The 25,151-nt window shown below is 44.9% G+C and overlaps 1 protein-coding gene across 2 annotated transcripts in view; it reads right to left on the minus strand.

Annotated features, from left to right (window-relative positions):
* The window catches only part of LOC147673965 (NACHT, LRR and PYD domains-containing protein 3-like), a 526,755-nt gene that overhangs the window by 72,211 nt on the left and 429,393 nt on the right, over positions 1-25,151 (minus strand). For both annotated transcript variants that reach the window (XM_086945049.1, XM_086945050.1), the window contains one exon: positions 8,114-8,284. In XM_086945049.1, coding sequence (XP_086801175.1) covers positions 8,114-8,284 — 171 coding nt within the window. The remainder of the gene's footprint in view (positions 1-8,113; positions 8,285-25,151) is intronic.

Consider the following 25,151-nt stretch of genomic DNA (forward strand, 5'->3'; position numbering starts at 1 on the left):
ATGACTGCAAGGCTGTCAACTTTCCTACTCTCTCAGCATCACCAATACCCCTAAATGATATGTCACATGGGGATCCCCTGGTAGTGTCACCAACCAGTTCCCAGTAGAGAGAGGAGTGCGTCAAGGCTGTGTGCTAGCCCCAACGCTCTTCTCTCTCTATATTAATAATGTGGCAAATGTCCTGATTGAGGCAAGTGTTGATGCTCCAATTTTAGCTGGCGCCAAAGTACCTATTTTAATGTTCGCCGACGATTGGCTTATTATTTCAAAGACTCCGAGTGGCTTGCAAAAAGCACTTGGAATCTTTGAAGCCTTCTGCACGGATCAGGGGCTTGAAATTAACGTTTTAAAATCAAAATTCATGTCTTTTAACCAGCACAAGACATTTAGAGGGAAAATACGAATGAACAAACAACCCCTGGAACAAGTAAAATCATTCTTATATTTGGGTGTAACCATCCAGCATGACCTACGATGGAACGAACAGATAGATCTCGTAGCCCTAAAACATAGGCAACTTGCCGGGGTACTGAATAGAGAACATGCTAAGTCTCTGACTAAACCATTGGCCCCTGCAATTATGGTCTATAAAGCAAAGGCTCTGGGTGCCGCCCTCTATGGTGTAGAAATCTGGGGGCAAGGAAACCTAAGTAAATTAACATGTTCCGAAAATAGCTTTTTGCGTAAACTCACCATGCTGCCACAGAGCACCCCTATGGGGCCTGTCTTACAGGACCTAGGCATGACACCAATTAAAATCATTGCAAATTTTCGCCCGGTATTATACTGGAGGCGAATATGGGTTGCGCCGGAACTGGAAATATTTGCAAGGGGCCTCCTTGATATTATTAAAAGTGATGTCTTTCATCAGATAAAATGGCTCTCTGGAATTGGAGCGATTCTCAGAGAGCTGGGTCTGGTGGAGGCATGGGAGGACTCGATGAATGCTACTTTTCCGTCAAAAAAAGCCCTAAAGGACATGTATTTGGAAATGATATTTTCCAAATTGTTTAGGTCCACTCCCCCACTCTCACTAACTGGGGTTTTTATGGAGTTCAAGGATGAGATGTCATTTGAGCCATTTTGGGACGACATAACTAAACCGCTGGATAGAAAGCTCTACTTCCAATTGAAACTCAGCAGCATTCCTGTCAGAGCATTTACATCCAGGTGGTCTAGCGGTGGAAATCCCTCATGCCCATATTGCACGAATTCTAAGGAAACAATTAGCCATTTACTCTTCGAATGTCAAGCTTACTCTTCCCCGCGTAGAGCTTGGTTGCGCCCAATGGCTACATTGTTGGGCACTCGGAGTGGACTACTGGCCCTTAGAATTATCTGTACAAATCCCAGCCCCCTAATATACATAGCAGTTGCCAAATTTCTGGGATGGGCTTGGGTCATTAGAAGTAAATGTTTAAAGGGATAAGTAATCTTATGATTAACTCTATGACTCTTGATGTCCCTAGTATTAATGAAATTTTCTTATCCTGATGGATTTTAAATTTTGTAGTATTTTTATGTGAATTTTATCCTTATTCTGTATTGCACGAACTCTTTCAATGTTTTTTATGACAATTATTATAACTAAATTTCCTAATGGATAAGTATGCTATGATTAACTTTATGACTCTCGATGTCCCCAGTCTTGATGATATTTTCCTATCTTCATGTATTTTAGCTTTTGTAGTACTTCTGGGTGAATTTTACTTCTATTTTTATTGCAGGAATTGTTTTAATGTATTGCTTTTATGACTATCGTCGAATAAAGCTGTTTGACTGACTGACTGATATGTCACTATTTGCAAGATAACACTGTTCTGGTCTTATTATTGCAGGAAGATCATCTGACCTAGTTAGAGTATAAGTTGCTCTTCAGTGAACAAGTTTGGATCTATCAGGTAGCAAGTACAGATCAATCTATTAGATCAAAAGGGATAGCTCCACTTATTAAAAATATTGCTTTAGATCTTTTAAAATATAAAACAGATTTATCAGGCAGGTGGATCATCAGGAAACCTACCTGTAGACAGACAGTAGGCAGCAAGCAGGATTTAATGGCCCAGATTATGATGACACATCTCCTCTTTGAGCTTGAATCTATTAGATTTCTCTACTCCTATTGTGATTGGAGGGATTTTGAATACCTCGTTTAATGGTGAACGAGACAGATCCACCAAAAGACGGCTGGCAAACACCCCCAAGAGCGATGCTTGGCATTGAAGAGCCAGCTCAAAAAGAGGATACACCTTTAGTAGAAAAATGTTTGCCTTTTTCTATAACAGACCTTCTTTTTTATACAGCGCTTTGGTGCATAAAATGAAAGATGTCAGACATATAACAGTACATTGTTCGGACCATTTAGCTGTCCTATTAACATTGCAATTCCCTGAAATAGAGATGAAGTCCGGATGGACAGTAAATGGGACCCTTCTTTTGCATCCCGAAGTAATACAAGAACTGTCGGAGGAGAGTAGATAATAATTCAGGGACTGCCCTTCCCACCCCCTATAATGGTCTGGGAAGCTTACAAACCATATTAAATTGGAATCCTTTGTAAGCAGGGAGCAATTAAACCTAATAAGACATGAGAAGAGGGTATGAAGTAAGGGAAAGAAATGCACGCGCTAGAAAAAGAACTTTCAGGCCAATTACAGATGAGGAACTGCAAGGGATAAAGGAAAAATGTACTGAGACACAGGATAATTTTTAGCAGATAATGGAGAGGAGATGTATAACAAAGTGGCAGGCAAGCAATATGGCACACTGAAAATGGGGTACAGGAGTAGTAGACTGAAAAATAAGACCAGACAGACAAAGTAACTATATTGACAGTCTAATAGTAGATGGAACTCACTACATATTGGATAATATCAATCAGTAAGATCAGTAAGAGGCATGCATTTCAAAAATGTTTGCAACATTATATACAAAGACTAGCATCTTAGATTCATAAGAGATTTGTTAAAAGAAAAACAACTCCCAAACCTTTCAGATGTGGAACAAGAGCTCCTCTTGGGAGAAATTACAGCAGAAAAAATCCTAGCACAAATCAATATTTCCAGTAATAGGAAAGCAGAAATTCATGACACTCTCCCATGGGAATTTTATAAGGCCCTATGAGAAATCCTAATTCCTTCCTTGAAGGATCTGTTCAATCCAATATATCTATATGAAACAGAGATCTCACCTTCCTGTAATGATGCCGTAATTACATTAATTTTAAAACCTAATAAAGATCTGAAAAAGGCAGACACTTATAGAACAATATCTCTACTTAACTATGACTATAACATTTTTATGGATACTTTTTATATATATAGGACTCCAAATGATAGTCAGCAATATTGTACACTCATACCAGAAAGGCTTTATGGCGGACAAACAGGTGAATGGTTTAACCCACCTTTTAATATCCTTCATGGATATGGCCATTATAAACGGATAGCAACACAAAAAGATGACTTAACCAGAAAAGAAGCATTCTGATCAGCGAGGGCTGCTTGAATCCAGTGGTATAGCGAGCACAGGGCCCATGGCTGGGCATAAACTTCCCACTTTGGGTGACTACAGCAACACAAAAAGTAGATGGACGGAATGCTGAACATTGTCAAACATTCAACCCCAGTCACAGATCTGGGTTAAATCCATGTTTTTTTGCTCACCCTACCACCCCAGCTTGGACCGAGCCTGTGCAAATTAGTCAATACCCTGCTCGCAATGGAAACAGTCCAGTCCAAACTGCTGTGGCAGGTTCTCCCCTACCTATTAACTCATACCCATTAGCCACAGTCACTATACATCTGCTAAAGTGTAAGTTAGGATTCCTTGTGCGAGTTCCTGGAAACTTTCAGGTTCCCTCTCTTATTCATAGATGGAATTGAAAAACCATACAATGCACCATCTGTACGGATTCTGCTTACCAGACGCATAACCAAGAACTCAACATCTTGAGGTGGAGTGGTCAAGGATGTCAACTCTAAATGCTACAAGTTAATCCTTTGATGGAACCTCTAGCGCAGGTGCTTAGAAGGGACAAAACGAGTCCCAGAACTTAGAAAATTAAATTGTCTTGTATGCACATGATATCATCGTGTACCCTAAAGATCAAAATATAATGTTACCCCTTATGGAAGAAATCACTGACAATACTGGGGCTTTTGGGGATAATTGCTTGGCACTCAAAAAATACGAAGCACAGTAGCCGATCCAAGATTATATATTTGGGCATCACAATGATGCACAAGCTGGAGAAAATACCAAAAATCAACAAATGCAGACAATAAGAACCTGATGATCTCTCAAAATACCTGGCAAAGGCAATTGCCAACGTTGGAGCAGGCTGAACTTGTGGCAAATGTCTTTAAGTTTTATTTAGTCTACCATTAAATCTCCTGCTTTAAAGAAGAACTATTGTTATATACTCCATAAAATATATCTGAAGAAGAAGACAACATTTATCAAGGGATGAGAACCAAGCTTTAAAAGGTGCGGGCACATAAGCGCAGATGACAAACATGTTTGCAACCTGTTCCTCGGTTGATAAATTCTGGTAGAATGTAAGTGACATATTTTCGGAAATTCTTCCTTTGAGCATCAAGGTAAGTCTCTACTTGATTTCTTTTCAACTGATGCTCAGCTCAATTCACTTGATCTCTATCCCAAAAGAGACTTCTCTTTTTTATGGTGCTTCTCGTGAGGAGATTTGTGTAAATTGGCTACAGCCTGATCTTCCTAAAGCTCACCAGTGGCTGCAATCAGTAGATAAAGTGAGAACATTGGATTTGAAGTTCAATGCAAGTAGAAAAGCATAGATCTATGGGCCATATTATCAAGCCTGGGTGATAAAATTATCGCCGCTTTATCGGCAGGAAACTGCCGCTAAAGTGGCGATAATGGGCTTGATAATAGGCTCTATGGAATTCCAATCGATGCTCATGTTAGATGTGAAGGACATCTAACATGAGCTTCGATTGGAATTCCATAGAGTCTAATTTCAAGCCCATTATCGCCACATTAGTGGCAGTTTCTTGCTGAGAAAGGGGCGATAATTTTATCGCCCAGGCTTGATAATATGGCCCTATGTTCTGGGTATTTGAAACAGGGAACACACATTTATAGTTAGTACAGGTCCTATGATTAACAAGCATTCTCTGAAATAATCAGCTGAATAGATCTACCCCAGTCTGACCATTCAGCAGAACCAACATTCAGATGGATAAGGGCATTTTGTTATTGGACAAGCAGAATCTGAAAGTTAATAAGGAAAAATACATTTTTTTTAAAACATCACAATTACTGCTTCAGCCCAGCCACACTATCTCCTGTCCCATCTGTGTCCCTTATGCCCTCCTTTCTAATTTCTTAATTCTCTGTTTAGGCTAAGCCAGTACCCTATGCCCCCCTCTGCCTACCATCCAAATGCACCCCGTGCCAATCCCATTAGGTCTGCCTTTATTGTCAGACATTTAAATTATGCATCTTACAATAATCACAACCACAGCATAAGCCCTTCTTGAACAAGCACATGTAGATACCAACATATCTGAAATGGAGATGTGTGTGTGGGGTGAAAGCATTTGATGACATACTAGACTGTGACACTGCGGCCATGTCAATGAGCATTGCCACAACTGTGCCACTGCAGACATATTCCACTCATATATCCAGATACATTGCTGTATTGAAAACTACTTCCCCCTACCTACACTTTGCTTTGCAGTTGTGACTAAATGTGAGCGTGTTTCACCAGAAAATTGTAAATAGTTATACACCTTTGCAAATGGTTTCCTAAACTTCAACTTGCACTGATGATTGGTTTTCAGCATGACACATCGCATAGACCTGCAATGAGCTCCCTGCACCACCCTTCCCATGTCCATATATGATATTTTCCCAATGACGGTTTTCATGGGCATTCGCGATGTCCCTCTCAACAATGTCATTTCTGAAGCATCATGATCCTAGGACTGTTGAGTACATGCCTTCATGCGGACATACTGATTGTGCATTGGCACTGGCTTCATGACCCCTCTAGTAGCATCTTTCCCCAATATATACATGTACCAACTAGTGGTGGGCGGGACTATGGTATTTGTTGTTCGTGTCCCAGGTACTGTCATTCATATGCAGTCGTCACATAGCATAATATATAACACAACCCAGCCCTGTGCATTCACACCTCCAGGAACATGCTTTTCAATTTGCTAGAACTTGTGTGCACATGCCTTGTTGCACCAGGGTGCCTCAATGCTCCACTCATCCACTGATGACCTCAATCCCTGTGAGATCCAGGATGGTGAGTGCCATCTACTCCTATTGGTTGTGGAACATTTGGGGTCCGAGTGTGGGTCGTCTCCCATTGCCTGGGTCTTTCTGTCACGACATGAAATTATGGACCAGATATACGACCCTTTTTCGCACTCGCAACCTAGAGATCGGCCTGTTGGTTACCGCCAAAAAGGTTAATAGAATAAATAAAAGCTATTTTGTGAGTCACTGACTCGCAAAATAACGTTTGCGATTTTCAGTATTAGGAAGGGGCATCCCTTCCTAATAGCAAGACTCACTGCCACGTACTATTGTTTTTTTGCGACTGCATTTGCGGCCGCAAAACACTCGCAGTTTACCACCTACGTCAAGAAGGTGGTAAGCCACTTGCAAACGGGAAGGGGTCCCCAGGGGACCCCTTCCCCTTTGTGAGTGTGTAAGAAAATATTTTTTAAGAGCAGGCAGTGGTCCCAGGGACCATTGCCTGACCTTAAAAAATTAAACTGAAAAGTTGTATTTTTATTTTTTAAATGCATCCCATATTCCTTTAGGGAAAACGGAATGCATTTAAAAAAACTGTTTTTTTTTAAAGAGCAGTCCCAGACATGGTGGTCAGCAGGCTACCATCCCTGGGAGTGCTAGCCATTCCCAATAGGGTCGCAAATTGCGCTTGCCTCTTGAATATTGACGAGGCATGCAATTTGCAACCCCATTGTGAATCGCTAACAGTGTATGTGACACTGTTGTACATTGCATTTTGCGAGGCGCAAATTGTGACTCGCAAAGCGATGCAATTTGGAGTTCAAAATATAAGGGCCGTACAACTGGCCCTCAGTTTCTTAAGACCCTTGATAATTGTTACACCATCTGTGAGGCACCTTTGGATGCAGAACCCCTTTATTATCTTCATTATTGCATGGCATGCCTGTTACAAACAAGGGCCCAGATGTACGACCATTTTTTAAGGTCGCAAAGGAGCATTTGGCCCATTTGCGAGCCGCAAAAAACGTGTGCACAATGTACCAATCCTATTTTGCGAGTCAGTAATCTGTTAGCGACAAGCAAACTAGGGTTAGCGACTCGGTATTAGGAAGGGGAGTGCCAAGGGCGTCCCTTCCTAATAGCGAGTCCATACCCAATGTTTGATTGTTTTGCTACCTCTATTGAGGTAGCAAAAACACTCACAGTTTACCACCCTTCTCAGAAGGGTGGTAAGCCTCTCTTAAACGGGAAGGGGTCCTCAGGGGACCCCTTTCCCTTTGTGAATGGATTCACAAATATATTTTAAGAGCAGGCATTGGTCCCAGGGTCCAGTGCTTGCCCTTAAAAAATGAAACTGAAAAGTTTCATTTTTCTTTTTAAATGCATCCCGTTTCCTTTAAGTAAAACGGGCTGCATTAAAATAAAAAACATGACCCCTGCAGGCCACCATCCCTCTGAGTGCTAGCCATTCCCTATGGGGTTGCAAATTGTGACAGCCTCATTAATATTCATGAGGCATGCAATTTGCGACCCCATTAGGAATCGCACTGTACATTGAATTTTGCGAGTCTCAAAATTCAATGGTCGTACATCTGCCCCAATGTGCAGTAAATATCTATACGATAAAAATCACAATTGGGATAGTATGTATACGCTAAATACCAATTCACACGATTTTCTGCTCGTGGAATGGGTTTCAATGACTCGGGTCCAGGTGTGGTATTCTGCACCTTCTAACTGTGTACTGCACATACTGCACAAATGTATGTGTTAGCACCCAAGATTGTATCACTGAATGCCACCAAATATTGTGCTTAATGTCATCTTACTGTCACTGTACAAATTAATTATATGTACTTACGACAATGTATGAATGATGCAGCGTGGGCTGTCAAAAATGGATAGCAAGGTCTCAAGTCCATGATCGCGGATTTTATTTTTCCCCAAATCAAGATTTAAGAGCGTGAAATTCTCAGCGATTGCAGATGCTAACTGTTCACAACAATTATCTGTGAGAATATTGCTCTGCAAGCTGCAAAGGGAAAAACAGGAGTAGAAATATTAGCCAGTGAGAAGGAAAACAATAGAAGTGAAAGAATAATTTGTGAGCAAGTTAAAATAAATATCTTGTTGGATGCAAACTTTCATTTAGATGCACACTCCCCTCCTAATTGCACAGAGGAAATAACGAAGAGGTTCAAAGTCCGATATTTTACAAACATTATGGCCACTTGTGTGACCGGAATATGACCCTTCTCTCATTCACAGAATAATCGCCCTCAAAACCATTCTCAGTGCGGCACGGGGGTGGGATGTTCTACCCAATGAAATGACAGGACATGCAAGAGAAAGTGGCATACAAGCGTTTGCATGCACTAAAGATAAACAACAACTTAATATGCAACCCTCTGCAGTGTGCAAGCTACCAAAATCAGTGGCATAGTAAGGATGCCCTGGGCCCTAAGCAAACCAGTTAAAAAATACCCCCTACCCACACACACACACCTCTGTGTCGGTATTAAAAGACACCCACTACTGGGGTGCAGAGGGCTCATTGCACCGCTGGGCATGGGTGCCACTGCATTTTGTGTCCTAATCATTTCTGATCATTCTACCTATAGTTTCTCTTTATTTGCTTTCTCCATGTCACTCTTATCTCCCCCTTGCCCATTTTCTTACCCCTGTCCACTTCCACTCGATCTCCTAGCTTTCCCTTATTGCCTTCCTCCCTTTTTTAGCTTTTTTCTCTCTTTGGTCTTCCTTAACACTCCCATTTTTCTTTCCCTATTTCTGCTCTGCTCCACTTCCCCTCATTCGGTCTCCTCTCTTAAATCTATGTCCTCCCACAAAGTCTCTCTAATCTCTCTGTTTTCCCTCATTCCACCCTTACTCTATCTCTTGGCCATGCTTCTTTCTCATCTTGTTCCTCTCATTGGCTCCCACCTCTTGGTCTACCTATCCCCTTTAGCTTGTTTTATAGTCCTTTCCTTCTTTCTTTCCCTCTCTTTTCCTTTCCTTTCTATGTTTCATTCCCCTTTCTTACCTTTCCTCTCCCTTTCTTGCTTTTCTTTCTCACTTCCATATCTCATCCTCTCCATACAAGTTTTGTTTTCTCTTTACAATCAAATCTCCCCTATTCCTCACACTCCCTAAACATCGTTCCTCTCCATCTCTCTATTATTGCTGTCCTTCCTAGATATCTCCTTTCCTATACAGTGGATTTTCTTACTTTTCAATCCCCATTCTTAACTTTTCTCCTTTTCTCTAATCTCCAACCTTTCTTTCCAATCTGTATTTCCTATTTCCTTGTTCATTTTCATACCCTATCTCTCCTCTCCCTTTATTCCCTCAACTTCATATTTCAGTCTCACACCACCCATTATTTCCCTCCTTAAAATCTAGCCTTCATTAACAGCCCTCCTCCTCTCAAAGTCATTGTATCCACCTCTATTTTATTCCACCAATTTGATTTTCTTCATTTCTTCTGCCTTTTTGCCACATCCATCAATGTCCACACTGTCTCCCTGTCTTTTCTTCTACCTCATGGCAAGCTCCTGCACAAACCCATTTAATTATAATTCGATCTCTGCTCTGATATAGCCTCTGTTCTGCATTTTATTGTGCCTGCCTGGGATCTATTTCACACTCTGTGGCAATGACTCTTCCAAAACCCCTCCCAGAGGGAGACCACACAGAGCTAAACCTGGGGAGACACCTCAAAAACATTCTTAGCAAAATCAGGGAAAAATTGTTCCCAGCTTGTGTTTTGGTTCAGGGAGGACCTGGCCGTTCGGGCTAAAATGCTCTCACTAGAACAGGCATTAGAAGTAATGGGGTAACCCTCAGAACCTGGGTAAGGCAACTAAACAACAACAATGGTTCTGTTGGGGATCACACTTAAATTAAATTAAATTTGAATACATAAATGAGGCAATGTATCCAATGACTAATATATGAGAAAACACACTGACCACAATAGATGATAAAGGTAAATCTTTTAGTATTAACCTTTTAGCGGATCAATTAACAGTTCATTGAGAAGCTGTCCAAAACAAACAACACATGGACTGGATATTCATTGGGTGAGTGAGTCGTGACTGGTGACAAAGTGCTGAAGGTAATTAAATAGAGTGCCAAAATAATCATACATATAGACGAAACATTACATCATAAGAGTCCACTTTAAAATACAATTGTCTCAAATGGATACATTATTTCTTTGGTTCGTTGAGACTCTGGGGGTCATTAGGATGGCGGGCGGGCTTTGGCCGCCCGCCACCCTACCGGGGATGTGGACCACCCGCCTACAGGGCGGGGGTCCCGAAATGGGCATTAGGATGCGCCCGCCACACAGGCGGGCGCATCCTGTATATTTACCATTGCGGCGGGCGGAGCTGAAATCTCCGCCCGCCGCAATGGTAAAAATGCACGTTGTGCATTTCAAAGCACAACATGACAGGCACCGCGCGGTGCCTGCCGTGTTGCACATTCAAATGCGGGGGGGTACCATAGGTACCCCCAATGTGCACCCCCCAAGCCCCGGACTCCCAGGGGGCCCGCAACGGGCCCCCGCAGGGAGTCTCCGCATGCCTTTCCGTGGCGGCATTGCCGCCACGGAAAGGCATTGACAAATGCCCATGGTAATATGGCGGGCGGTGTCTAACAGACACCGCCACCATGTTACTGGTTTTCCGCCCCGGCCGCAAGGCGACCGGGGCGGAAAACATGCGGGCGGTGTTTTGCACCGCCGCGGTCCCCCCCGCCATACTAATATGGCGGGGGGGAATTGGGCTGTGGATGTCGGGCGGATTTGCTCCGCCAGGGTGGCGGTGGCCACCGCCACCCTGGCGGAGCAAATCCGCCCGACATCCTAATGACCCCCTCTGTGTGGACGGATACATAAACAGAACGTCGACGTTTCCACCCTAGGTGAATGCGCTGATTTATGTGCATCTGTGGCGGGTCTTCATCAGGACTGCAAGGAGGTAGGACAGCCTTATTAGAGGTGGGTGTTTCATCCGACAATTCTTCAACTTTGGGGTGGAGAGTGTCAGCCGACAAACTCCAAGGACATGAATGGCACAAGAATGTGCGTGTCGGTCAGTTTCTGACATGCACAGACGGATTGAGACGTCCCCCCGGCTGCAACAGTGATCGCTACGGTGGCACAGCTTCTTACGATCTTCCCACCGGCTGGTGTTGAAGATTACGTAAAGAGAAACAAGAAATTCTTGTGCCATTCATGACCTTGAAGTTTGTCGGCTGACACTCTCCACCCCAAAGTTGAAGAATTGTCAAATGAAACACCCACCACACCCACCCAATGCCAGAAACCGGTCCTCGGAAGCTTGTTTCCAGTCCAGTGAAGACATGGCTTGGCGGTTCGGGCTAGGCTGAAGGCCGGTTTTTCCATCAAATTTGTAATTTAAATTCCATGGCAGCCCCACATGTTCTTCGTTTGGAATTCCATTTAGTTTCTTCTTACACTTCTTCCCTGGCAGCGGTCCTGAGGTGGGGGAACTCTCTTTTTTGGGGGGTTGAGGGCACGTTAAGGGCCGCTTTGAAGCTGGAAATATTTGTAAAATTAAAAGAGAAATCAGCTTTTTTTAGATCTTTTGCTTATGCAAACCATCTATTTGGGCTCAATTTAAATAGTGACTCACCCATCCCAAAGTCTGTACTGAAGTCGTTTTTAAAGAGGTCTGTAAGCACGATTAGTACAACAAGAGATATAGCTTTAAGTCATCCTAAAGTTCGTAACAAGGTGATCCGTGTGAGTGCAACGGGGAGCGGACCCCAGCCCTATCTCTCATGGAATGTTCCACATGGCATCAGAAGATTAATACTTCTTTTAAGAATTAACCTATTGCCCTTGAGAGACTTAACAGGCATTTGGGAAAAAACTGCTAGAGATGAGAGAATTTGTGAACTGTGCCGCTCCCAAATACAGGATCTCATTCATGTGCTATTTGTGTGTCGAGAACTTTTAAGGGCAAGGCGGATGTTTTTGAGACCCTCTTTTATTAAATGTAATATTCGTTCCGCTGAGGAGGCCCGATCTTTTGTGTTGTCCCCTCCCAATGAAATGATCTGCCATAGATTAATTCAATTTGTTAAAACATTTCTGGTTATTTATTAGAATTTCTGAATTTTAGTTCAGTTGGTATGTGTAATGTTTTGCCGATTGCTTAGGGTAGATTTTTGTATTTGTTATAAAGCATGTATTTTTGTGGACCTCCGTTGGAGTTCCGTAACAATAAAACTAATTGACTTGACTTGACTTGACTGGACTGTTCCCATGAGGCACAGGGTCAGACTGATTTGCATATGGCCATGTCTGAACTGGAGTGGCAGAGTGGGCTAAAGAACAGTGATGGATTAAACCCAGATCTGTTGACTGGGTGTGAGTGTTTGATTGGTTCAGATGCTCCATTCATCACCACCCTTTTTTGTACCGCTGTGTTCGCCATAAGTTTGCAGGGTATGCTCAGACGTGAGTCCCTTGCTCACTTTGCCACTGGATTCAAGCAAGCCGGGCTGAAGACGGCTGAAATGCCAGAAAACGGTCCTCGGAAGCTTGTTTCCGGTCCAGGGAAGGCATGGCTTGTCGGTTCGGGCTGGACTGTTCCCTTGAGGCACAGGGTCAGACTGATTTGTATATGGCCATGTCTGAACTGGGGTGGCAGAGTGGGCTAAAGAACGGTGATGGATTAAACCCAGATCTGTTGACTGGGTGTGAGTGTTTGATTGGTTCAGATGCTCCGTCCATCACCACCCTCTTTTGTACCGCTTTGTTTGCCATAAGTTGGCAGGGTATGCTCAGAAGTGAGTCCCTTGCTCAGTTTGCCACTGGATTCAAGCAAGCCGGGCTGAAGACGGCTGAAATGGCAGAAACCGGTCCTCAGAAGCTTGTTTCCGGTCCAGGGAAGGCATTGCTTGGCGGTTCGGGCTGGATTGTTCCCATGAGGCACAGGGTCAGACTGATTTGCATATGGCCATGTCTGAACTGGGGTGGCAGAGTGGGCTAAAGAACGGTGATGGATTAAACCCAGATCTGTTGACTGGGTGTGAGTGTTTGATTGGTTCAGATGCTCCGTCCGTCACCACCCTCTTTTGTACCGCTTTGTTCGCCATAAGTTTGCAGGGTATGCTCAGACGTGAGTCCCTTGCTCACTTTGCCACTGGATTCAAGCAAGCCGGGCTGAAGACGGCTGAAATGCCAGAAACCGGTCCTCGGAAGCCTGTTTCCGGTCCAGGGAAGGCATGGCTTGGCGGTTCGGGCTGGACTGTTCCCATGAGGCACAGGGTCAGACTGATTTGCATATGGCCATGTCTGAACTGGGGTGGCAGAGTGGGCTAAAGAACGTTGATGGATTAAACCCAGATCTGTTGACTGGGTGTGAGTGTTTGATTCGTTCAGGTGCTCCCTCCATCACCACCCTCTTTTGTACCGCTTTGTTCGCCATAAGTTGGCAGGGTATGCTCAGATGTGGGTCCCTTGCTCACTTTGCCACTGGATTCAAGCAAGCCGGGCTGAAGACGGCTGAAATGCCAGAAACCGGTCCTCAGAAGCTTGTTTCCGGTCCAGGGAAGGCATGGCTTGGCGGTTCGGGCTGGACTGTTCCCATGAGGCACAGGGTCAGACTGATTTGCATATGGCCATGTCTAAACTGGGGTGGCAGAATGGGCTAAAGAACGGTGATGGATTAAACCCAGATCTGTTGACTGGGTGTGAGTGTTTGATTGGTTCAGATGCTCCGTCGATCACCACCCTCTTTTGTACCGCTTTGTTCGCCATAAGTTGGCAGGGTATGCTCAGACGTGAGTCCCTTGCTCACTTTGCCACTGGATTCAAGCAAGCCGGGCTGAAGACGGCTGAAATGCCAGAAACCGGTCCTCGGAAGCTTGTTTCCGGGCCAGGGAAGGCATGGCTTGGCGGTTCGGGCTGGACTGTTCCCATGAGGCACAGGGTCAGACTGATTTGCATATGGCAATGTCTGAACTGGGGTGGCAGAGTGGGCTAAAGAACGGTGATGGATTAAACCCAGATCTGTTGACTGGGTGTGAGTGTTTGATTGGTTCAGATGCTCCGTCCATCACCACCCTCTTTTGTACCGCTTTGTTCGCCATAAGTTGGCAGGGTATGCTCAGACATGAGTCCCTTGCTCACTTTGCCACTGGATTCAAGCAAGCCGGGCAGAAGACGGCTGAAATGGCAGAAACCGGTCCTCGGAAGCTTGTTTCCTGTCCAGGGAAGGCATGGCTTGGCGGTTCGGGCTGGATTGTTCCCATGAGGCACAGGGTCAGACTGATTTGCATATGGCCATGTCTGAACTGGGGTGGCAGAGTGGGCTAAAGAATGGTGATGGATTAAACCCAGATCTGTTGACTGGGTGTGAGTGTTTGATTGGTTCAGATGCTCCGTCCATCACCACCCTCTTTTGTACCGCTTTGTTCGCCATAAGTTGGCAGGGTATGCTCAGACGTGAGTCCCTTGCTCACTTTGCCACTGGATTCAAGCAAGCCGGGCTGAAGACAGCTGAAATGGCAGAAACCGGTCCTCGGAAGCTTGTTTCCGGTCCAGGGAAGGCATGGCTTGGCGGTTCGGGCTGGACTGTTCCCATGAGGCACAGGGTCAGACTGATTTGCATATGGCCATGTCTGAACTGGGGTGGCAGAGTGGGCTAAAGAACGGTGATGGATTAAACCCAGATCTGTTGACTGGGTGTGAGTGTTTGATTCGTTCAGGTGCTCCCTCCATCACCACCCTCTTTTGTACCGCTTTGTTCGCCATAAGTTGGCAGGGTATGCTCAGACGTGGGTCCCTTGCTCACTTTTCCACTGGATTCAAGCAAGCCGGGCTGAAGACGTCTGAAATGCCAGAAACCGGTCCTCAGAAGCTTGTTTCCGGTCCAGGGAAGGCATGGCTTGGCGGTTCGGGCTGGACTGTTCCCATGAGGCACAGGGTCAGACTGATTTGCATATGGCCATGTCTAAACTGGGGTGGCAGAATGGGCTAAAGAACGGTGATGGATTAAACCCAGATCTGTTGACTGGGTGTGAGTGTTTGATTGGTTCAGATGCTCCGTCGATCACCACCCTCTTTTGTACCGCTTTGTTCGCCATAAGTTGGCAGGGTATGCTCAGACGTGAGTCCCTTGCTCACTTTGCCACTAGATTCAAGCAAGCCGGGCTGAAGACGGCTGAAATGCCAGAAACCGGTCCTCGGAAGCTTGTTTCCGGGCCAGGGAAGGCATGGCTTGGCGGTTCGGGCTGGACTGTTCCCATGAGGCACAGGGTCAGACTGATTTGCATATGGCCATGTCTGAACTGGGGTGGCAGAGTGGGCTAAATAACGGTGATGGATTAAACCCAGATCTGTTGACTGGGTGTGAGTGTTTGATTGGTTCAGATGCTCCGTCCATCACCACCCTCTTTTGTACCGCTTTGTTCGCCATCAGTTTGCAGGGTATGCTCAGACGTGAGTCCCTTGCTCACTTTGCCACTGAATTCAAGCAAGCTGGGCTGAAGACGGCTGAAATGCCAGAAACCGGTCCTCGGAAGCTTGTTTCCGGTCCAGGGAAGGCATGGCTTGGCGGTTCGGGCTGAACTGTTCCCATGAGGCACAGGGTCAGACTGATTTGCATATGGCCATGTCTGAACTGGGGTGGCAGAGTGGGCTAAAGAACGGAGATGGATTAAACCCAGATCTGTTGACTGGGTGTGAGTGTTTGATTGGTTCAGATGCTCCGTCCATCACCACCCTCTTTTGTACCGCTTTGTTCGCCATAAGTTGGCAGGGTATGCTCAGCCGTGAGTCCCTTGCTCACTTTACCACTGGATTCAAGCAAGCCGGGCTGAAGACGGCTGAAATGCCAGAAACTGGTCCTCGGAAACTTGTTTCCGGTCCAGGGAAGGCACGGCTTGGCGGTTCGGGCTGGACTGTTGCCATGAGGCACAGGGTCAGACTGATTTGCATATGGCCATGTCTGAACTGGGGTGGCAGAGTGGGCTAAAGAACGGTGATGGATTAAACCCAGATCTGTTGACTGGGTGTGAGTGTTTGATTCGTTCAGGTGCTCCGTCCATCACCACCCTCTTTTGTACCGCTTTGTTCGCCATAAGTTGGCAGGGTATGCTCAGACGTGGGTCCCTTGATCACTTTGCCACTGGATTCAAGCAAGCCGGGCTGAAGACGGCTGAAATGCCAGAAACCGGTCCTCGGAAGCTTGTTTCCGGTCCAGGGAAGGCATGGCTTGGCGGTTCGGGCTGGACTGTTCCCATGAGGCACAGGGTTAGACTGATTTGCATATGGCCATGTCTAAACTGGGGTGGCAGAATGGGCTAAAGAACGGAGATGGATTAAACCCAGATCTGTTGACTGGGTGTGAGTGTTTGATTGTTTCAGATGCTCCGTCGATCACCACCCTCTTTTGTACCGCTTTGTTCGCCATAAGTTGGCAGGGTATGCTCAGACGTGACTCCCTTGCTCACTTTGCTACTGGATTCAAGCAAGCCGGGCTGAAGACGGCCGAAATGCCAGAAACCGGTCCTCGGAGGCTTGTTTCCGGTCCAGAGAAGACATGGCTTGGCGGTTCGGGCTGGACTGTACCCATGAGGCACAAGGTCAGACTGATTTGCATATGGCCATGTCTGAACTGGGGTGGCAGAGTGGGCTAAAGAACGGTGATGGATTAAACCCGGATCTGTTGCCTGGGTGTGAGTGTTTGATTGGTTCAGATGCTCCGTCCATCACCACCCTCTTTTGTACCGCTTTGTTCGCCATAAGTTGGCAGGGTATGCTCAGACGTGAGTCCCTTGCTCACTTAGCCACTGGATTCAAGCAAGCCGGGCTGAAGACGGCTGAAATGCCAGAAACCGGTCCTCGGAAGCTTGTTTCTGGTCCAGGGAAGGCATGGCTTGGCGGTTCGGGCTGGACTGTTCCCATGAGGAACAGGGTCAGACTGATTTGCATATGGCCATGTCTGAACTGGGGTGGCAGAGTGGGCTAAAGAACGGTGATGGATTAAACCCAGATCTGTTGACTGGGTGTGAGTGTTTGATTGGTTCAGATGCTCCGTCCATCACCACCCTCTTTTGTACCGCACTGGAACTGTGGCCAAGTGTGTTCCTTCTGGATGTCAAATCGAAACACTGTCCGAGTCAACAGAGGAAAGGACTTAAAAACTTTCACCAAGCTTGCCAAAGAAACTTCCCGGGGGCCTAAATCGAGAGCGCCTCCTGCAGAAGTCTCAGGAACATTAGACTTCACCCCGTCAGCCGTCGGAATTCCTGTGCGAGGAATTCAACTTGCAGGTGAGGCCTCCGTCGAGTAATCCGAAGCCTGTAGTCCTACTGTGAGGACTGCAGACTGGGAACCTTTGAATCCTTTGCTAAACCTGTGCAGGCCACTGCAGCTAAGAGAGATTGCTGCAGTTGAGAGCACGCCTAACTCTGAACTTTTGAATCCTTTGCTAAACCTGTGCGGGCCGCTGCAGCTTAGAGAAAGTTGCCGCCGCTGAGAGCATGCCTAACTCCGAACCTTTGAATCCTTTGCTAAAACTGTGCGGGCCACTGCAGCTAAGAGAGAGCTTCTGCCGCTGAGAGCCCGGCGGAATCTGCACCTTCGAGACCTTCGCTGAACCTGGGTGGACTGCTGCAAATAGGAGAGGCTGTAGACGCTCAGCCTCCACCATTTTGCCAGCCGGGCCGAGGCCATCCTTTGCCCCATGGGCCGCCACAGCCAAGAGAGAGCTGTAGCCACTAAGTGCCCGCACCCTATGCTGTTTTGCATCATCGTGATTAGCTCTGTGGGCTGCCGCAGCCAAGAGAGAGCTGTAGCTGCTGAGTGCCCGCACCGTTTGGTGTTTTGCATCATCGTGATTTGCTCTGTGGGCCGCCGCTGCCAAGAGAGAGCTGAAGCCACTGAGTGCCCGCACCCTTGCTACTTTGCATCATCGTGATTTGCCCCATAGACCGCCGCAGCCAAGAGAGAGCTGTAGCCGCTGAGTGACCCCACCCTTGCTTCTTTTTATCATCGTGATTTGCTCCGTGGGCCGCCGCAGCCAAGAGGGAGCTGTAGCCACTGAGTGGCAGCACCCTTTGCTACTTTGCATCATCGTGATTTGCCCCTGGGCTGCTGCAGCCAAGAGAGAACTGTAGCCATTGTGCGCACGCACCTTGTCACCCTTATTGAGGATTGTCCCTATCGTTCTGTGGGCCGCTGCAGCTAAGAGAGAGCTGCTGCCTCTGTGGGCCCACCACAGAGCTACACAACAAGAGTCATCGTCACCACCAGCCCGGGCCGCCGCAGCCACGCACTGCTGCCGCTGAGTGCCCGCCTGTCCCCGAGTGCCTGAATCATTGTGGGTGCACACTGCGGGCCTCAGCCTCCAATACTTGTGGTCGCTGGAAGTCCGCCTGTCACCGTCTCCGCTTCTACGAGAAGCTGCATGCTGTGTCCCCTCTCCAGGACAGGTATCTGGTGTGCACCGGGTCACGTAGGCCCCGATCCTGAACTTAGTCAGCATCACGCTTTAGTGAATACTAGGCCTGGGCGGTAAATTCCGTTCCACTCGCGGAATCTGCGGAATTTGGGTAATTTCCCATTCCGCGGAGAACGCAAAATTGCCCAAAATTCTGCGTTCAGCGACTTCGTGACATTTTTTGCTTGTTCGCGATCTCAAAATGCGTGTTCGCAGGATATTTCCCCTCAAGCACGCAAACAGTGATTGCAAACAGGAAAAAAGCACCGCAAACAAGCAATTCCGCGTGTTTGCGGAATTTCTGCGTGTTCGCTGAGATTTTTTACCGTTTCGCAGAGATTTGCGTAACGAAATTACGCAAATTCCGCCCACCCCTAGTGAATACGCTGTTGTCCTTTTGAGTCCCTATGGGTTGACGTGAATTGTAGTTGTTTCTATACCTACTGGAGTTGTGTCCTTTTGTGGTGTCATTACTGCCTTATTGTACGTGGCCATAAACGCTTCAAACACTGCAGCTGAGATAGGCCTAGCTGCTCGTGCTACGTTACCACAGGGTTGAGCAGGGGTTGTCAAAGGGGCTGGCCCACTTGCCCTGACTTAGGAAGAAGGGTCCCTATTTGGATAGTGGCGCCAACCATTGCCAACTAGAGACCCCCATTTCTTACAGCACCGCTACATTTTTAGGCACCCCAGACATTTTAGATGTTTGTAAATTGTTTGATTTAGCACTCTTGAAGAACCATAATTAAATGATATCTGTTGGAGCAAGTTTAGATCTTCTTTACAATCCGGAACCTGTCTACAGAAAGTTGGCATGCTCAATGCCAGGTGAAAACCAATTTTTCTCTCATGATTCAGTATCCCCTTCTCTTTGGCATCTTCAATGCCTTCTGGGTTTGCACAGTAAAGCAACATTTGCTCTGCATTGGTCATTTGGTAACCTTACATTAGCTTGCAGTAAGAACACAAATCATCCTTATAATATTGACAAGTACCTGTTTAGAGATACTGATCCAGATTTATTAACTCTTTGCGCTGAGTTTGCATCACAAAAGTGAAACAAACCCAGCACACAGTGTTGTGGTTGGATTTACTTTCTAACGCAAATCATGATTTGTGTAGTAAAGTTTTTTTTTTTAACTTTATTCATTCCATTTTCCAATAATACAAGATACAAGTAGGTCGTATAGCAGTCAGTTTGCATCTCGTTACATCTGTAATACAGGTAGTTCCCCCCAAACCCACCCACATAAAAACTTCCAACAACTCCCCCCCACTCTAGTTCCCTCAACTCAATTTACTAGGTACATTGTCCGTGTGAGTCAAACATGGAGCCAAAAAGAAGGATATGGAAATCAATACTCATTCTCAGCAGTGGAACATAAACATGTCATACATCACAGGTGATTCTTGATAGGCATATTGAGCTAAGACCAAGCAGCGTGTAAGTCATCTAGGCGTTAACAAACAGGTGACACATTTGAGTTTACATTGCTTCGCTCCTCATCAGGTGTTTCCCCCCCTCCTCCTGGTGCGCTCTGAGATAGGCTAAAAGCGGGCCCCAAATGTCCTTAGGTCTTGATTTCAAGGGCATCTGTTCCGCATACACATGCAAATTCTCCTGCCACAGTACTATATCTTGTATCCATCCCTTGAACTTGGGTGCTCTGCCTCTCCCCCAGCGACATGCCACCTGGCGTTTTGCTTGTAATATGCCTAGCGAAAGAAATTTCCTGTGTGGAGTGTTAATGTGTGCGGTGAGACCTAGTAGGGTCATCGTAGGGAGTGGCTCAATGGTAATCCCTAACATGTATGCTAGTACTTCCTCCCAGTACTCGACCACCTTAGGGCAACTCCAGGCTAAGTGTAGGAAATCTGCTGGGCCCAGGTGGCAGCGATGGCAACGGTCATCCTGCCGAAAACCCAGCCTATGTAAGCATGCTGGAGTATGATATAGTCTGTGCAGAAATTTCAAGTGGAGTAGCTTAAGCCTGCTGCTGCCTGAAAGGTGTTCCGTCTGTGTGCATTCCAATTCCCATTGCTCATCAGTGAGCGGTGCAGGCAAGTCCTTGTCCCAGGCCGCCCTAGCTTGTGTAGTAAAGTTGCCCATTGTAATGCAAAATAGCACTATGCACTAAATTATGCTATTTTGCAGCAAAAGGGCATACCATAGGTGTTAACTGGGGGGATCCTTTTTTTTTAGGCAAATCCATATCTAATAACATTTATAGACAAGTAATTGAGCCAAAAAATGATGTCCCCCTCAAGGCAGGTGTTACAGTGGAGTAACTTTTAAAAGTCTCCCTATTACTCAAACCTTGCAAGTGTGATGTACTTTACAGCATACATACATTGAGAAATGTTTTAAAGAATATTTTTTATACTGGAAGGATCCGATTCCAGTACAAAACCTATGCTTGACAGAACACTCACATCCTTGTTCTAAGGTCAGGCATTGGAATTATATAATTTTGCAGGCGAGACCATTTCCTCATAAGTATAGATTTGCCACATGTGCCACATAATCCATCATCTGCTTTATAATTTGCAGATTTTAATTCCAACTTTTTTCTAGCTTGAATGGATAAAACTTTACTAAAACCGGGTCTACCCGTATTGCTGCAAAGTGGAAGACCCTTCGCAAATATTGACCGGTCACCTTTCTCCTGCTTATTGTTGTATTTGGGTGTTAAATTGGTACTAATCAGGTGAAACTTCTGCCCAGTTAGTGGTAGCATGTGTGAAATGTCAAAATAATATGGTAATTCTATCACAAAATGTGCAGCATTACACTACATAATGTGCCTTTTCTTGCTGCATAACTCAACTCTGCTGCAGAATTTGGTCCTTTCCTGATGCATAACTCCAGTGGCCCGGACTTTGGTGCAAGGCAAAGGAGGGCAAGCCAACAAATGAACAGGGACAGCTCAGCCAGGGTCTGCGCTGGCTCTTAAGAATTAGTGGTATTGTGTTTGCACACCTATGTATGTCAAAATAATCTCTAGTCAATAAGTTATTCTAAACTTGAGAATGTGTGCGTGCTGCCGCCTATGAGAAAGATCAGACCCCTGTCTATCTCTAAATACTGAAACAACTGTGAAAGGGCTGTGGAATCTCCACAACCTGTTAAGCGGAGCACAGCATTTGTGGGGCGACCGGATGTCGTCTCCTCAGCCATTTAAAACGAAATTAATGAACGTAAATCAATACTCTCAAAGGTGTTGAGTTTAATTAAACATGTAGTACATTTTCATTGTGTACCATGAATTATCTAATAGACATTTCATTTCTGAAGCAACATAAAAGTATACGTTGTTGAACAATTCATACAGAGCCCAAAAATATGTTTAAATATACACTTCAGTCATAACAAAATCGGGTCTTAAACAATTATAGAAACAAATCCCAATGCATTTCGGGTTCTATACAGCATGAACCCTTCTTCAGGGGATATATTTTAGATTTTAAGTTCCAGAAAATGTTCAAGTGTTCTTTCCACAGGAACCTACAAATGTAATGAGTACCAAAGTCTCAAAGACATGTCAAATATATACAGCCAATATATACATTTCTTATGAACTAAGCGAAACTAATAGAATTTGCACTCCAAAATAGAGGATAAGGAAAGGGGAAGGTGCGCGATGGTGAGGTGCATTGATATCGTGCAAGAGAAGTAGGAAACAGAGTTATAGTGAAACAAAATAAATAAAAGTGATGAAGTCTGTGTGAAAAAGGATGCAACCAATGTTATGTGCATACTGGCCCTATTTGCCATATCTATCCAAGGTGCACAATATGTGATGTGACTGGGGGCTAGGTGAAGTGGAAGCTTACAGCCCACTTGGAATCTAGGTCATTGAAAGTAACCACTCTCGATCCGTAAGTATGAACTCAATGCAAGAGCTCGCTGAAATGGAATTTCAAACGAGAATGATAATAAATAAACAGTGCGAAATGGTTCGCAATCTAACAGTAATGCAATGTGTGCCAGAGAGCACTTACCGATATCCGCGGCCAATGTCGCGCTGTAAAAGTTATGACCCTCGATGTTAAATGGGGACTTCCGGGTGAATCTGAAAAAAGTCGTAGTAGGGGAACTAAGTATAGTACTCATTACAATAGCAGCTAAAAAACGGCTGATAAACAAGGGAGTTTCTTACCTCAGTGTGTGTGTTCGAAGGGGCAAGTAGTGTGATCCCGCGTGTGAGTTTATTTCTTCCGTGTGAATGTTCGACAGCCGAGCTAAGTAATCCCGCGACTGAGTCTGATGCTTCCGTGTTTGGTGAAAGCTATATTTCACCAAATATGCTCTACGTATTTAAAGGCATAGCATACTATGTGAAAGGTACTTGTCGGAGTGAATATACAACGAAAACCGAACGAAAGGGGAATCCAAGGTGTAAACGAAAAAGTGAATTAAAATAAAATAAAATGAATGTGTGCATAACAGATGGTAAAAAGATGATTTATAGAAAGAAAAAGGAGAAGCGTGGCGAGACAATTTACAACATACTCTGGATTGTAACACTGAACAAGTGATTTACGCCATTAAATGCCCATGTGGCTTAGTATACATTGGGAGAACCAGTCGCAAAATTAAAATCAGAATTGTGGAACATAAGAGCAGAATTCGTAATCGCAACACGACCTCACCGTTAGCAGCACATTGGGTACAGGCATCGCATACCATACCACAATTGCGCTTCATCATACTCTAACATATCCAACCAAAGGCAGGCACTGACATCAACACTACGCTAGCCCGCAGAGAAACATTTTGGATAAAAACTCTAGGAACAGTGACACCGTCAGGTCTTAATGATCATTATGAAATGATTTGTTTTTTATAAGAAGGCATTATTGAGATACTGTCATCATGATGTAAAGAATTTGCACTCCTTTTCTTCACACGGTTCCGTTGACATTTATTCACATGGTAGTAGACCTAGTATCCTTTTTCCAGAACTCACATAAACCAAGGATTTTTGTCAATAATAGAACCTAAATCCCATATCCTTTATTCATATACCTGCCATACACCCCATTGACTAGCATTCTCATGTTTTTGTAAATTCATACATGTGACCTCTTTTTGTATAACATATTCTTATTTTTTTCGATTCTCGTGATCGCTGTACAATAAAGTTATATTAAAAAAACTAGGTGTCAACATTGCTCGGTCTTGCCACGCTTCTCCTTTTTCTTTCTATAAAGCATCTTTTTACCATCTGTTATGCACACATTCATTTTATTTTATTTTAATTCACTTTTTCGTTTACACCTTGGACTACCCTTTTGTTCGGTTTTCGTTGTATATTCACTCCGACAAGTACCTTTCACATAGTATGCTATGCCTTTAAATACGTAGAGCATACCGGGATAGCTTTCACCAAACACGGAAGCATCAGAATCAGTCGCGGGATTACTTAGCTCGGCTGTCGAACATTCACACGGAAGAAATAAACTCACACACGGGATCACACTACTTGCCCCTTCGAACACACACACTGAGGTAAGAAACTCCCTCGTTTATCAGCCATTTTTTAGCTGCTATTGTAATGAGTACTATACTTAGTTCCCCTACTACGACTTTTTTCAGATTCACCCGGAAGTCCCCATTTAACATCGAGGGTCATAACTTTTACAGCGCGACATTGGCCGCGGATATCGGTAAGTGCTCTCTGGCACACATTGAATCACTGTTAGATTGCGAACCATTTCGCACTGTTTATTTATTATCATTCTCGTTTGAAATTCCATTTCAGCGAGCTCTTGCATTGAGTTCATACTTACGGATCGAGAGTGGTTACTTTCAATGACCTAGATTCCAAGTGGGCGGTAAGCTTCCACTTGACCTAGCCCCCAGTCACATCACATATTGTGCACCTTGGATAGATATGGCCAGTATGCACATAACATTGGTTGCATCCTTTTTCACACAGACTTCATCACTTTTATTTATTTTGTTTCACTTTAACTCTGTTTCCTACTTCTCTTGCACGATATCAATGCACCTCACCATCGTGCACCTTCCCCTTTCCTTACCCTCTATTTTGGAGTGCAAATTCTATTAGTTCCGCTTAGTTCATAAGAAATGTATATATTGGCTGTATATATTTGACATGTCTTTGAGACTTTGGTACTCATTGCATTTGTAGGTTCCTGTGGAAAGAACACTTGAACATTTTCTGGAACCTAAAATCTAATATATATCCCCTGAAGAAGGGTTCGTGCTGTATAGAACCCGAAATGCATTGGGATTTGTTTCTATAATTGTTTAAGACCCGATTTTGTTATGACTGAAGTGTATATTTAAACATATTTTTTGGCTCTGTATGAATTGTTCAACAACGTATACTTTTATGTTGCTTCAGAAATTAAATGTCTATTAGATAATTCATGGTACACAATGAA

The sequence above is a fragment of the Lissotriton vulgaris genome, chromosome 12 (assembly GCF_964263255.1).
Source record: "Lissotriton vulgaris chromosome 12, aLisVul1.2, whole genome shotgun sequence".
NCBI lineage: Eukaryota > Metazoa > Chordata > Amphibia > Caudata > Salamandridae > Lissotriton > Lissotriton vulgaris.